The 16,886-nt window shown below is 34.6% G+C and overlaps 1 protein-coding gene across 1 annotated transcript in view; it reads right to left on the bottom strand.

Moving 5' to 3' along the window:
- Window positions 1-17: 17 nt before the first annotated feature.
- The window catches only part of LOC149085033 (uncharacterized), a 50,281-nt gene continuing 33,412 nt past the window's right edge, over window positions 18-16,886 (bottom strand). Inside the window, exons 7-9 of the mRNA XM_089232795.1 lie at window positions 14,262-14,383; window positions 5,045-5,198; window positions 18-2,631 (exon numbers count right to left, since the gene is read on the bottom strand). Coding sequence (XP_089088921.1) covers window positions 2,495-2,631; window positions 5,045-5,198; window positions 14,262-14,383 — 413 coding nt within the window. The 3' untranslated portion in view covers window positions 18-2,494. The remainder of the gene's footprint in view (window positions 2,632-5,044; window positions 5,199-14,261; window positions 14,384-16,886) is intronic.

A 16,886-nucleotide genomic window follows, 5' to 3' on the forward strand; every position in this document is an offset into this window, starting at 1 on the left:
TAAACAAAGAAAATAGGTACAAGATGAAAAATATTGGTTTATCCCAGCTGCAAAAATTTGTTGCACATGCACGTTACATTGCACTTAAGACAATTACACGATTCACTATTCTAATACACAGATACATATAAAAGAAAATATTACACAAGCATTCAAAATATAAAATAACTTCATCAACTGCACATACATCAGAACAGTACCAAGAAAGTATTTACACTAGCTTTTCACAAATCACATGAAGTTTCTGATAAAGAAATTCAAATATATAAATAAAGCTCTGAAGGGGGGAAATATCCATTTGCACAAAAAATATCCAAAAATAAGAAAAAACCCTGAGAAAAAAGAAAAATTGGCAAATTTTAATATAAATTCCTTTACTCATTTATTTTTTCAACACTTTCTTACCCCGTTTTTTTTAAATAAAAAAAACCAAAACCAGATCTATAGAAAAGTATCAAATATTACTGGTGAAAAACCAACCAAAAAAAAGTAACACATTGTAATAAATATATTCACAAAACAGCAGGCACACACAAAAACAAGACAATTACTGCAGTAAAACAAAACACCAAAAACAACTTTTTAAATTGAAAATAATCATAAAAGCGAAAAATAAAGCTATATTTATATATAGAGGTCAAAATAAAATTAATCTATCCAAACCTTGATAAATGCACGTGAACCTTATCTGAACAATTAAAATAAAACAAAAATATACATATAAAATAAAAATAAACAGATATGTAAAATAGTTGTGGGAAAATGACTGGAAATATCCTCCATCCTAATATTTTTAGTTTGTGTACACTAATTTCCAATTATTATTCTGCCAGACATATTCACCAGTCTTCAACTGATATGAGTAACAGAAAGAATGGACTTTGGTCTATAATCATTTTTTTGAAATAATGTTGTAAAGATATTTTTAAAAATTTGACTAGCAGTGTTTTTGATAGTCCAATTTTAATGCAGTGACAAACATAAAAGGCATTGACAGTCATTACAAAATTAAGTATACATGTATATATCACAACTAATGAGCAAACTTTAATGAGAAAAAAATAAAAAATCTGAATTGTTATGTCCCAAAAGTTCCATCTCCAATAAATGACTCAGAAATAGTACAAATGCTAATTAGAGTTCAGTGATGTTATAATAAAACTTGATTTTTAGCATTTAATTGCAGCTATAAATTGTGCATTTGCACTGTACAAGCTGAAAAGATTGTTAAAAAGTGTAAACTTTGTACAAATAGCGCAGCAAAAATATAAAAACTGCTATCAAAGTATATATATATATATCTTGTGTGCATAATAATGATTTGAAAAGTCATTGTTACAATGCACACTGATGAGAAAATGGTTTCAATGCATTGTAAAGATAGTAAGCCCCATGTACATTTAAATAAGGATTTATTAGAAAACCATCATGGATGCATATGGCCCAAATCAAATTAACTCAAAATAAATAATTATATAAAAGTTGCATGCTCAACATAAAGATAGAAAAAATTGACATAAAAAAAGTGAACATCATAAAAGAGCTTATGTAAAATGAGCACACATGAAAAAAACCGAAGACAAAATATATATATGGTATTACATGAGCTGGGATTTGCTGCTGCTTTGATTGAGGAGCCTTGAACACTATCAATCCTTCACATTAATGCAAGAGAATAATATAAAATATTTTTCACACAAAAACTGAAATTATAAACATTGTGTCTATAAGACGACAGTATTTTGGTATTGTAATACACATATGCAAAACAATGGATCATTACAAGTAGCCAAAAAACCCTCCTTTCCATGCAAATGAAACAATTAAATCCAAAAGTTCAAGCTAGATTATTATTTTCATTTTTAGTTTAGAAGACTGAAGACATGTTATGAAATTGTGTCCAAAAACATTTAAAAAAGAATTTTATGAGTAAAAATAATGCACTAATAAGTCAAGTATATTAATAAATTAAATATTCTAATATGAAAAGTAAGTATACTTGAGAAAATAAACTTCATGACAAAGCTGCCAATCTAATACTTGACAAAGTTATTGATTTGAAAGAAATCTGTCTCAGATCCTGCATATATATATATATTTTGTATACAATCTTTCACTATTCTGCGGTAATTTGAAGAAATTTACCTCAGCAATTGTTTTGAGCATAATACAACAAGCATATGCATCTGAAAGGATTTTAACTATTTGAAAAATTATATACATAATTTTTAAGAACACATACAAATTTGTAATAGGTTCGTAAAAGATATTGATCAGTTTGGAGAATTAAAATATTAATGGGGAAAACTATAGATAAACTGTTTAAATAGTTTATGCCCACATTCCATTCCAGTGGCAGTCATTTTGGTACAAATGACCATCATTAAACACTGAAGAAAGACTCGTAAGCAGCAGCAAAGCAGCTTGAAACAAAGCTACTATCAAAATATGACAGTGAACATAGCAAAAGCTAATAAGACATTGAACCATCATACTAATTTGTCACTTCTTGTGATTTCTGCTCACTTTCACCATTAATAATTTTTTCAGGCTTATCTTCTGGCTCTAATTCTTTGATTTCCTCAGGTTTTGCGTCTTCAGCTTCTTCAGTTTTTTCAACCGCTGCCTCTCCTAAAAATTATAAATTCACGATTATGAATACAAGTTAATATTAATTCAACTATATATGAATACAAGCAAATGGTTATATGCTCAATATAAAATTAATATATTATTTACCAATAATTTCAAAAATTTAAAAAAAAAAGCAAGCATTTAGACAATAGTGCACCAGAGATGCCATTGACGCGTTATAGCACGGTAAATACCCAAAATTTCAGAAAAGGGCGCATAAAAATTTTGTTTAAGTGCCCTCCGGGACGCGTTTTCCTAGTTCTAAGAAAAAAGTAGAGAAAAACCTTCCTAACTTTTATCCCCTTTTTGTTTTTCTGTTTACCGTGTATCATGATCGCGCCAGCTTGAAAAAGTGCTTATACTACTTTGTACACTGTACTGTATTGATATACATGCAGGTTTTTAAAGAATAAAAGAGGGATATTTAGTTGCTTCCCTGAATGAGGGGCCGTCAAATTTTGGAGTTTTTATTCCCCTGCGGATTTTCTCCCTTCCGGTTACATACCGAAAATACAGTACTTTCATGGCTATCTGCCGGCATTCAAAGACAGCATCTATATGACGGAAATTTGCCCTGTTCCTACAATATTGCGAATGCAAATTTTTTTAAAATCTTAAAGGATTGGAACGCCCATTGAAATTGTAAAACTTTCTAGAGATCGGGGAAAAAAGCCAAATCTGTAAAAATTTGACCTTAAATATCCAGTTTTGCCATCTAGTTGCTATGTGGTAGTCACCGTTTTGCATCGCAAAAATCCCGGGTGGGTACACAGAATCAGCTTTTGGAGGGGCACAATGATCTAATTATTCACAAAGTTTGGGTCACTAACACTCAAAAACAATTTTAAATTAAAAGATAGTGTAAAATAAATTATTTTATTCTAATATTTTAGTTCCGTACAAAAATATTTTCAATTTTCGATCTTCGGCGGGGGGGGGGGGGGCCCGGCACCACCTACTGAACACAAAACACGACAAATGCTGGGAGCACACACATAAGCACACTGTTAAGTTTCTCCAACACAAATCTGACATAGCTCCCATGTTCAGGTGTGAAAATATGTGGCAGTTAAATGGTGACAGATCAGAGTGGTGGAACATCAGAGAGGGAAAATAAAATCATTTTGCCAGGAAAACCAAAGTATGAATAGGGAATCAGCAGATAAGTGTCAGAGAGAGAGAATCTAATTTGCTTTAAATTTGACCAGAGGATATTGAAAGTGCTAATATTCTTGTGCTTCTTAATAAAAATAAGTTTTTGTGAAAAGAGCAAAATTTGAGTTTGCAAAAGGATTTTTGCTAGTGATCAAGATATGCAAATTCATCACAAATGACGTCCCTGCTGGTCAGTATTTATGTTCTCCATATAATCGCATCAGCTGTTTGAGATTGCACGAGCTATGGAGAACAAACAGTTCTGAAGAAGTAAGCCCAAATGGAAGTTGAAATAAGAAGGAAAGGCTGTTTTGGAAATTTCGGCTCTCTTACAATACTCCAAAATTTCTATTTACCGAATATTGTGCGTAGGTGATATCTCCAGAGCAAAACACTTATCAGGAAGTCCATGCGTTACAGAGATAAAACAGATGAAAGAAAAATCGAAAGACTGGCATCCATCCAAAGGATTACTGCTTGACAAATTAGAAGCTCAAGCTAAAAGAACCACTGAATAATTTTAGTCACAGACAGGGTTCACTGATGATTTGGGCTGCATTCTGCTGCAATGGACAGGTATCAATAACCTTTCTTAAAGGTCGCCAAAATGCTCAGCAGTACATACAGACACTAGAGGATGATTTATTACTATTTGATGAACCTCCCACATACAGTTCCTAGTGGGAGTTTCAGGCAGGTCATAGTAGTAGGCATACCATGCACATGACAGGTCATGTAAAAGACTATAGTTTGATATGCAAAATATTGAAGTTCTTGATTGGCTAGCATGTAGCCTAAAAACCTGTTGAGAATCTTTGAGGCATTTTGCCAAGAGGTTCATAGAAATAATCAATAATTGCCTGTAAAAGATCTTAGAGCTTCTACTGAGAGTTATTGGAATTATTTCGAGCCACAAATAACTTAAGACTTAATTTATTTGACACAAATCTTCATTAACAAACTTATTAGGGGAAAAAAGGACATCTGCTCAGATTTTAAATAATTTTTATTTTGCTATAAATGCGACTTTGTCTAAACGTTTGCTTCAATTGTTTACACGTTTTTTCTTTTTTTTGTGATTATATTGCATAAAGCGTATATTTGCAAAATGATCAAATCAGACTAAAGTACATGTTCACCACAATAAGTGGTAATTAATTTGTGGATGTTGCAATTATTTCTCAGATATTGCGTGATCTCAACTAGTGTCTAAACTTTTTCTGCACATTGCACATAACCATAAAACAGAACAGACCTGTTGATTCTGTCTGATCAGCCTGAGAATCTTTCTTCAATAGCTTGCCATACTTTTTTGATTTTTTTACAAAGCCTTTCTCTATTAAGCTATGAGCTGTATCCAAGAGAGTTTGGTGCAGTTCTCTTGGTGCAATATCAAGCTCTTCCCGCATCTATGAACAAGATAAGTAAAATATTATTTCACATGGTGGATACAATAAAAATAAAAGAAATAAATTCATTAATTTTTAAACACCAACAGTGTGAACAAAGTTTTATTATACAAGAGTTGGGTTTTTGATAGTGGCAAAACTGCTGAAGAGGTATAATGTAATGTCCTTTGTATCCTCTTCGCTCCAGAGATTCACATATTTGTACCTCGTTTTAAATGGTTTTTTAATGTAGAAGACCAAAAATATTAACATGATGACGCCAAATAACTATTTAAAAAACACATAGTTGTTGCCAACTACTATGATGCAGGCCTCCCACTCAAAAAAATAGAAAAAGCAGGAGGATTAAAAAGTAGGATGGTGGAGGGTAGACAACCTCTTAGACTCTCCTTAGACAACATAATCATAGCATAATAATAAAAAAATCCCTAAAATTTTTTTTTAAGTTTTAAATTAATTTTTGTAATGCATAATTTCAGTATCCTGTAAGATTGACTTGAGCCAAAGCAAAATGACTTAGTAAAAAACAATTTTTGGCCAAAACAGTGTACTAGCAACCACAGAAAATCCTTTTCTGTCACTCCTTACAATATATATATATTACATTCTTTTTTTTTAAATTCTTCCACATTCCAGCTTGTCAACTCTCTTCAACAAAGCACAGCAAATTATGAAGCCATGTAGGTTTCTTTAAGAATGTCACTCCTTCCAGACCACTTTCAAAAGCACAGTGCAAAATGTGTAAATTACAAGAACTGCTGTAAACAGGCCAAGGTGAACCGGATGGTTTTACTGTGCTCTCCATCTTTTTTTTTTTTAAGGGATTTTTTTACATTTTTCTGATCAATACTTGTGCAATCATTTTTGACAAATGAAACACCTTCATTCTAGTTCTTTGTTGAACATTGTCAGGGGCGGTTCGAGCTTATCTGCCCCCCGAGTGCTAAGCCTCATATGCTGCCCCTAATGGTAACCCTGGCAGGAGGCTGACAGGGCTTCAGTGAAAGGAACCACCAAATGAACCTGATTTTTTTCCATAAGAAAGCTGCACACCACTGTTTACCATGAAAAATGCTTGTGACCATGTCCTGCTTTTTTTTAAGTAGGGAATTTTTTTTCCATTCTAGAATTATTTTGCCATTCTTAATAATAATTAAATCCTTGAAACAGCACTTATTTTTGTGAGCCATCATCACTTATCCTGTAAAGATGTATAACGAGGTTATTTCTATTAAGAAATTTTTTTCAAAAGGTGTTTCTAATACTCCAGGGACTGGAGAAGTAAGAAGTCAAATTTTTCCTTTGCTTTCATTTGACTATTCTGGAACAAATTCTTTGTGAGGGAACCAAAATGCACACTTGTCCATGTGACCCATTGCGGCTGCACTTGGCACTGCTCAAGAAGGATGTTATGCTAAATCTGAGGCGAATAGGTAAAAAATTCCATTGGCTGAAAAAAATCAAAGAAAATGTTTTCTGTCTGCTCTGGAAGGAGGTGCGGATCTATGGGAGGGGGTGATGATCACCCCGATCACACCCCCCCCCCCCCATCAAGTGAAGTATATAATATTGCCCTCAATGCGATGAATTATCATAACTTCTATGTGATAATATTGCATTAAATCAATTACTTGAAAATTACCTGTATCAACATCTTTGATTAAATAACAAATTCAAGAAAACTTCGACTAAAAAATTGGAAATCTAAATGGAGAAACAATGAGAACTGTCCCAGAAAATACGGAACTTATGGTCACTGCATATGTAACAATTTGTAAAATTACCCCTCCCAACAGCGAGCTCTAGATCCACCCGTCAGGAGGGACACAAAATCTGAGACAAGAGGGTGGAAAATTTTTTTGAAAAAAAAAGTTTTTGTTAGGAATTATGTGGATAAGTTGTCAGGGAGGGGCATGACCCCCACTGGTAGGGCTAACAGGACTCCAGCTTGGGAGGCCCCGGACCAAATCCTTATTTTTTCCCGCTATAAATTAACTGTAGAAGGGGCTCCGTGGAAAATCTGGCTTGGATCCCACGAAAGATTCCAGCCAAGGTGCCCTCATGCAGGATGTAGGGCTATGGGGAAGAAGAGGCAGGAAGTGCAAAAAGTAAGTCCCACACAGGTACAGATTTTGTCCTGAGCTGCCCCGATAGCTTACATTCTTGTTTCTAGTCAGAGGCTCTGTGTATTTTCTCATTTTTGCTGTTTCCATTGTCAACGTATGACTCAAAAGCGTGATGTCATGTGAATTTTTACTGTATTAAATTTTGGTCTCTTAACTAAAGTCTACACTGCAGCCCCTTACAACCTGCTGCTTGGGTGCACCACACCCCTTGCACTGAACATTGTAAATATTGGTTATGCCTCTCTCTTTATGCATTAAAAATACAGAAGACAATTGGATGCTATTGGGTAGCATCAGAATTACCAAACCTAGAATAGGCCTATGTATCCAACTGCTTTGTAATGCAAATTTTTGCTTCACCTACACACAAAATCTGCACCATAATTTTGGATGATGAATGTTAGTAACTGTCCAAGATTTCAAGACCATGAAGTAGTAAATACAAAATTATTTTTTCCATCCAGACTGAAGTTTTTAATCACTACTCTACTTGTTGAACAGTCAAACTAAGCAAATGAAAAATAAAACCAAATGATCCACATGCACCCCATAATTAACTTTGAAAATGATACAATTTCCGCTTTGGCAGAATCATTAATTGCAATCGACAACATTTGTAATATTTGGCTATATATTGATTTACTGCTCAATTAAGAACCAATTACATGGACTTGGTTGATAGGATTTGGTAAAAAAAGTATAGGAAAAGTAGGGCAAAACTGAGAAAGTAGGACAAAGGTAAGACATTTTACCAAAAAGTAGGAAAAGTAGGATGAGTGAGAGTCCTGATGATGTCAAAACTGCGAATAATAAAAATACTGAAGTGAAGGAAACAACTCTGACTACCAGATGCTCCCTCATTCTGAAGTTTTTCATTGGGACAGAACACCTTTGTTTTTCCACCTTGATAACGACACCCATGAGTGCAGAAACATATCTGGGTTCTGTAAATAGTTATTTATCCTTATCATGTTGTTAATGTTTTTGGTCTTCTATAGTTTTCAGCAAAGTTATACAAATACAACGCCACAACAGGCAAAATGCCCAACGAGGTGGCTGAGAAAAAGATGCCCATAAAAATATGGATGTCATATATTTCAAAAATATAGCAACCCAATTAAAAAAGCAATTAACAAAAATTGTAAACAATATATACACATGATAAAATAATCCATTTTTATTATTTTTAATGATTTTTTTTTTTTTTAAGTTAAGAGCCAAGGTACACATATGGTACCTCACTTAAATGGTCCTAGTAAAGATATTGATCCAAATAAATTAAATTTTTAAAAGGCATTTTGACACACTATTAAAAAAAAATTGTTTTTCATTGCAAGTTTTAGCTCAGGCATAAAGAGGATAACAGTGGTTCTCAACCTTATTGACACAAGAGGCCGGTAAATTAAACCTAATAGAATAAATAAAAAAAATTTTGCTGTATCAACTGCATCTCATTTACATGATTATTGAGCAACATCACATTAATTAAAAATGGTCAACTAATTGTTACAGACACCTTAGTCCAAGAGATTTTTTATCATGTCAATGTTTATTATCTTACAGTATGATTGATGTCACTGCTCGGTACTGAGGGCATGACGGGCAGTTGAGAAATGTTACTTTATACCATAGATTAGTTCCATACCTATTTTTCCTCAGAGAAAATGGACTGTGTGATGGTTATGACCTTTACCATCTACTTCTTGGACCACCCACAGTTGGGAGAAAGAAAAGAAGTGGGGAAGCAGAAAGGGAAACGAAGAAAAAGAAGTTCTGGAGCTAAAGAAAAAAAAAGATATCATGAAGGGAGAGAGATTTGAACAAGAGTGACCGTGGAGACTTTGGTAGTCCTTATGAAACATGCATATATTTTATCAATGCGTAACCCAGTAAAATTTACACACGTATGACAAAAACTTATTATAAAGTATATGTACTTGAACACCATGTCTGTGTCCAGCACCTATCATATTCAAATTGAACCAATGATTTTGGGGTTGAGATGGCTTCACAGACTATCTTGCCACTCTATACACAATAATGAAAATAACAGATACTATTGTGAGCAAGCAATCAAATGTGGTACAGTCATGATGTTTTTGAAACAGAAGCAGAGGAGAATAAAAATTGAATGTGCTAGATATAATACAGCATAGTGTCACAAAGGACTCCAAGACCCTTTCTGGATATCTGCATTACCTTACATCAGATGTCTTCAACCTTTTCCTAGCAGCGAGCGCTGCCCGTACTCATTAAAAGAGCACCCTTACTGAAAGTTTGACATACTAATGCATTAAAATGAGGATGATTTCAATCCTTGAATACCTTGTTACAAAAAGTTTCACTCCAGTGACTTCTACCACTTTGATTCCCAGCCTTCATATATAAATTATGATATATTATTGCTAACTACTTAGGGTGGTATTCACTGACATGGTTTAATCTATAGTCACGATTTTTGGATAGGAGATTGACATGGTTGAACCTGAATTGAACCAATCCATGTCTCAATCTCCTATGCAAAAAATTGTGACCATAGTTTAAACCATGTCAGTGAATATCACCCTTAGCTGAGCAATATGCTCAGAACTGAACAACAAAAAAAGCTAAACACATTTTTGTATTAAATCAGTACCAAATCTTCAATCTCGGTTGCTCAGTGAAATGAAAAATGATGTCTACAATCACCACATGGAATAATTAGTGATTGCCCGTTTGGCTGCATAAGACAAACACAGAGACCCATAAAAACTAGATTAAATGAACATGCTTGCTGTGTTAAATATCAAGAATGTGAAAAAAAAAATCGACCATCACAGCTCACTACTGGCAAGAGGGCCATAGATTCAAATTTCAGGAAGCGAGAGTTTTGCACGAAGCGAAATCCATGGCTGATTTAGACTTTTAAGAAGGCACATACATCCGGGCCTTCAGAAAAAAGTAAACAACAATAAATCGACACCACCAATCGCGGCACTATGGCTCAAGTTCATTACGAGCGGGAATTTAAAGAAAATTTGAATAGACCAATCGGATAGCTCCATTTTGCAAGCAGTCAATCAGGTTGTTGCAAAAGACTTACACACAGGTGCTTTGCTTTATTCTTGCCATGACGTTTGACTTGAACAGACGTATAGTATTATCATTCCAATCCAAGTGGGAAACTCCATCAGTGTGATACTCTTATCCTCTGAAGACGACACCCATAGTGTGCCAAAATGCATTAGGAATTTTTTAGTATTTCCTGGTATTTGCCTTATTTGTTGACGATTTTGTGAGTATTCTTAAGCAAAGTCATCTACTCTTCCAGAAACAAAGAGGTCACAATACCCTATTAACATAATTTTTATTTACACAGTAAATTTTCCCAGGAAGAAATATTTAATGATTGAAAACTACTCAGTTCTAAGAATGAAACTAGCCAGAGTAATTGATTTAGTGAAAAGAAACTATTTTTGTAAGAAAAATTATAATAAACTTAATTATTGTAAGTAAAATCTACCTAGGCTAAATCTAGACAGGTGGAATGGTGTTTGCTCATGATGAAATATGCTGGTTTTATGTAACACAAATTGTTAAACACTAATTACACACTGTTTGTGTTACATTTTGTGTTATGCTAATTTCTTGGTTTTACATCTCCACTTATGAGTGAAATTTAAACTTTTTTAATTTATCAAAATAAAAACCCTAGGCCAGGGGATCTGAAACTTTTCCCTCCGTGGTGCCCCTTTCCCTAATCAACGTTTATCTGCAGCTCTCTTGAGCAGTATAACAAAGAATCTCTCCAAAAAACCTTTGTCAAGGACATCGTTCCACAGTGCACATTGGGTAGGCACACAGTTTGAGAACTCTTGCCCTAGGTCATAAGTATTTTAGTGCAAACTGCACCTTTTTATGTCAATTGGTTGATTTGTTATTAATTTTTGAAACATGTTTAGGACTTATCATCCACCCTGAATAATTGTTTCTTTTAAAAATGGTAATGCAGTGAATTTTGCATTGCATTAAACAGAAAATGATAACCATTGCCACCAAATCAACCATGTCGAGCTGAGACTGCTGCTTCATAACCTCATGCCTTTGAAAAAGCCATGGTGTACTCTGTTCTATCTGGCGCAGATGATTACGTACTTAAAAATTAGAAAATACATAAAGAAAGAAGAAAGATCCAACAAAAAGCTTAGATCAGTGGATTTGAATTCTTCTGAGTATTTATGCACCTCCTCTGAAGAAGCATTCAAGGTGGTGTGGTATGACATTTCTGTTCTGCCCAAAGCTAAGGCTGCTCTCCTGCTGTCTGTACAGGAGAAGGGAAAAATATAACTAGAATTTCTTCAAAGAGTTCTTTCACTCAAAATGAGGAATTTTTTCCAGTACTTTTGCGACAATACCTTGAGCCTTTTCTAAGTAAGTTTTTGCTATACCCCAAAACCCTGAGTTGGTGAAGGCAGAATACACTGCTTTCTTTACATCATCGACATATTAGCTGTGCCAGCAGTAACCAATGACATCACTGGCAATGTTTTACAAAATACAGATGACTACATCAAATCAAATACCAGTAAAACTTAAAACAATCTATGTATTCTTTGTGCATAGTAAATAAATATACAGTGTGTATATGTGGTATTTTACTGGTGACCCATTGATCCTAGAGGCATACTTCCAATTAGAAAAGGTATTTAACTAATGTGCAGCACTCGTATATGTTATTCATGTTGCAAGGGGTTTTGTAGTTATTAAAAAAAAATTTAACTTTTTATGTAGTTGTGCGCGCCCAAAAACCCAATTAGAAAGTTGTTGCCCTGTCTCCCTGATCCCAAAAAAAATTCCACATTTTTAAGGGTGGTATTCACTGACATGGTTTAAACTAGTCATAATTTTTTGATAAGAGATCAACACGGATTCGTTAAATTCAGGTTTTTAACCCATCTATGTTGATCTCTTATCCAAAAATTGAGACTGCAGTTTAAACTATGCCTGTGAATATGGCCTCAAGTGCAACATTCACGGAGATATTTGAATTCAAAAAATAAAGCAAAGTCTGAAAAAAGTGTTAAATACAGATAAACCGTTTTACCTGCATTTAACGTTCTTTTCCTCAACTTTCCACATTTCTAAATGCAATATTCACTAAGATATTTGAATTTAATAAACAGAGGAATCTTTTTTTTTGTTGGCATTAGGAAAGATAGGGCAACACCTTTCCAATTGGGTTTTTGGGCACACAGGGACTGTGTGAAAGTTAATTATTTCATTTAAATAACTATACAATCCCTTGCAACATGAATTTCATACCTGAGTACTATACGTTATTTGGATACTTTTTTCATTTGGAAGTATGCCTCCAGCCTCAGTGGTTTGCCAGTAAAATACCATACACCCTTTTCCTATGCACCCTGTACAGTTGTCATTATTAGAAAAACAAACTCTTATATAACAAGATACATTTCTTAAACAAAAATTAGCTTTGTACAAAATCTTTCACCCAACTTGTACCAATGCAAAAAGATTCTTATTGAAATACATTCACATAAGGAAAAATGTATGTTGACTTTGCTAAAATGAAACACCATTTTTCAGAATGCACACACACAGGGCTCTTTCAAAAATTAAATATCTATTGATAGTTCTAAAAGTTTATTACTTTCATGTGTTTGAGAAAACACATGCAGAAGAGATCAGTTTCTCTGAAATAATGTAATTTACTGGCCATAAATTATAAATACAAAAATAAGTGAAATGGAAATAAGTTCAATTAATAGATATGAAATTGGTTGTGCCATTATATGTGGAGGGAGATTCCCTACATATGAACCAACATGCTTTGGGCAAGCTTTACCAAGTTTTATTGATACCAAACAAAACCCAAATAAAATACAAATTTTAATATATATATTTTGTTTATGTTAAATACTTGTCAAATGTCAAAATCTTTGTTTTAGTTCAGTTATGAATGTTGATCCAAATAAAGATTCAAAGTGCTGGTATATAAAATATATGGCTCCATCAATATGGTTTTTTTCCTTTTCAGTGAATCATAAGGGAAACTATTTGCATGAAACACAAGAAACAAGTTTGTCAATAAAGATTGGAAAACAGCTAAAATACAGAAATCCTAAAATTTATTTAAAATTTAATCCATAATATATATACACAGGGTGGTATCAACTGGATGGCTAAAGCATCAGACAGAGCAGAATGGAAAAATTTAGAGACCTTCATCCAGCAGTAAATTGAAAATGGTTGTTGATGATATACAGGGTGGGCAAAAAGTCAGTAGAAACTTTAAAAATGAATAAAAACTGGGAAAATAACTTTATGGGAAATAAAAAAAATGTTTGCAGGGTTAGCATCGCTAGGTCAAGGGAATTTTTTTTAAGACAGGAAAAGAAAAACTTGAAAAACCAGCCGATAGGTGGCGCTGACGTACACAAGTCAAAGAAAAGATATGCAAATAACAAATAGAATGCCTTCAAATCATTTATTACAGCAGTATGTGTTCCACATGACCACCACCACAGGGGATAGCACATTGAAGGCGAGTCACAAATCCAGCAACAGCAGAGTGCAGCAGGTCCACATACATGGAAACTGGTGGGAAAACCACATACATGAATACAATGGTGAACTGGTTGTGGATTAAGAGCGCAGGTTCTTATAACTGTCTCATTTGCATATTTCCACGGAAGTCGCTTGTACCAGCGCCACCTTATCTGCTGTTTTTGATTTATTATTTTCAGTCTTAAAAAAATTACCATGACCTGGCGATGCTAACCCTACAAACAGTTTTTTATTTCAGTTATTTCCCGGTTTTTATTCATTTTTAAAGTTTCTACGTACTTTTTGCCCACACTGTACAAATTAACTAAAACAAATTTTTAAACTGGGAGAAACAAAAACAGGAGAGGAAAATGAAAGATTTTTCTCTTACCCTTTTGTTATCAAATCTGAATTCACGTCCAATACGAGGTAGAATAGTTCTAGACATTTTATCAAAAAATGTGCTCAGCCAAACAGCAAAATATGGAGCCACAAATGAGGGCACGCTGTAACCTTTAAATGAATAAATTCACATGTCAACTTTACAAAGAAAAAAACAAAACAAATACTAAATAACTACAGAAGATTTTATATACTATCAGAATAAATATTTCAATGTATAAGATGGAAAAAGTATAAAATTTTGCCCTTGAACTGTGAACTATTAAATCAGTTTTTCATTTCAAATATTCCCTGAATCATGTAGGTACAAGTCACAAAACGGCTGTATCTAAAACAAATTAATACTGTAATAATCACTTCCTCTTGAAATAAAAATAGAAATTATTTTTACAAAGCGAGATAATTCTTGCACTTACAGTAACACTCAAAGAATAAAACACCTTATATCATTGGAATGGAATTGATAAAAATTTACTAGAATCAGTAAATGATGTAAAAAGAATTATAAAATTATGAAACATGAAATGTAGCAAAACATAATACTATTTATCAGAAGAAAAAAAAATGTACTCATGCATTTAGTTTCACAAAAAATATCATACATTTTTGATGATACAAACTTTGATAAAATTCAATAAATTTGATTTGCAAAATACAGAAATTTAGCAAACATACACATTGATAAAAATTGTTTTTTCGGGTTCGAAGACCATCGTCCATTTGAGTTGGTTCTCAACGTTTCCCCAACACTAGTGGTTGGCATCATCAGGAGAATTGATAAACTGGATCAAAGTCAAGTTTTCCGGAGTCTCAGGTTGTATTTATGCACATAAGTGGCTTGAACTACACTATTGTTTTGCGATTGGTCAGTTGATTCTATGGCTGGCAGCGTATTGTAAACAGTTGTTATGCTGGTAGAACCTGATTGGCCGAGAGATGTGGAGTTATCTGATTGGCTGTTGTCGTCATTCTGTTGCTGGACCTTGAAGGGGAAGGTTCTTGTTCTTCTGAGAGCTGGTGTCCAGGATCCGCTCAATTTCAAAGTTTCTTCTCTTCTATTATAGCTGTTTTTGTGCTTGTATATTTCAATAGCCTCTCTGTAGATTCGTGGGAAGAAGTGGTCAACATTAGCTATTACCTATGTTTCGCTGAACTGTACACTGTGGTTGTCGTAAAGCGTATGCTCTGCCACCGCCGACTTTTCTGTTTGGCCCATTCTGCGTGCTCTTTTATTCTCGTGGCCACAGATCTTTTTGTGGTTCCAATATATACCTGACCACAGGTGCACGGTATTCGATAGATCCCCGGTGTTGATAGAGGGTCACGGTGGTCTTTTGCAGATCGCAGCATTTCACATATTTTTCTGGTTGGTTTGAAAATGGTCTTTATATGATGTTTTTTCATGACCTTGCTGATTCTTGCCGTCACTCTGGGGATAAAAGGCAGCACAGCTTTTCCAATTGATTGTGGCTGCTCATTTTCCGTTGGTGATTCCTTGATGGAGCGTAAGGCTTTCTTGATGTCGTCTTTCGTGTACCCATTAGAGCGGAAAACTGATTTTAAGTGCTCTTTACCTAGATCTTTTCCTTCACATAGTCTTCTTGCAATTGTTCACCAAGGTGCCACTGAAAGACGTCTTAGCACTACTCGATGAAATATTCCAAAAAGATATAGTAGGCCTTTTCCAGCTTTGCCTTACTACAACCTATTTCACCTGGAACAACATCATCTATGAACAGACGGATGGAGTAGCTATGGGAAGCCCCTTGAGCCCGGTAGTTGCCAACTTCTTTATGGAAAAATTCGAGGAGCAGGCAGTAACAACAGCGCCTCTCAAACCAACAATTTGGCTCCGCTACGTTGAGGATACATTCATTGTTTGGGGGCATGGTGAAGAAAATCTTCACCGATTCTTGGACCATCTCAACCGAATTCATGAGAACATCAAGTTCACTATGGAAATAGAGAAAGAAGGACAGATCCCGTTCTTGGACGTTCTGGTCAGCCATCAAGGTCAACGTTTAGGCCACAGCATTTATCGTAAGCCTACTCACACCAACAGATATGTTCATAAGCTCTCCAATCATCATCCTCACCAAAAACGAGGCGTACTGAAAACCTTGATCAAGAGGGCAAGAAGACTATGTGAAGGAAAAGATCTAGGTAACGAGATTGAGCACTTAAAATCAGTTTTCCGCTCTAATGGGTACACAAAAGATGACATCAAGAAAGCCTTACGCTCCATCAAGGAATCACCAACGGAAAACGAGCAGCCACAATCAATTAGAAAAGCTGTGCTGCCTTTTATCCCCGGAGTGACGGCAAGAATCAGCAAGGTCATGAAAAAAAATCATATAAAGACCATTTTCAAACCAACCAGAAAAATATGTGAAATGCTGCGATCAGCAAAAGACCCCCGTGACCCTCTATCAACACCGGAATCTATTGAATACCGTGCACCTGTGGTCAGGTATATATTGGAACCACAAAAAGATCTGTGGCCACGAGAATAGAAGAGCACGAACGATGCTGCAGAATGGGCCAAACAGAAAAGTCGGCGGTGGCAGAGCATACGCTTTACGACAACCACAGTGTACAGTTCAGCGAAACACGG

This window comes from Pholcus phalangioides, unplaced genomic scaffold (assembly GCF_987345545.1).
Source record: "Pholcus phalangioides strain wild (caught in Gottingen) unplaced genomic scaffold, Ppha-v1.0 ptg000007l_1, whole genome shotgun sequence".
NCBI lineage: Eukaryota > Metazoa > Arthropoda > Arachnida > Araneae > Pholcidae > Pholcus > Pholcus phalangioides.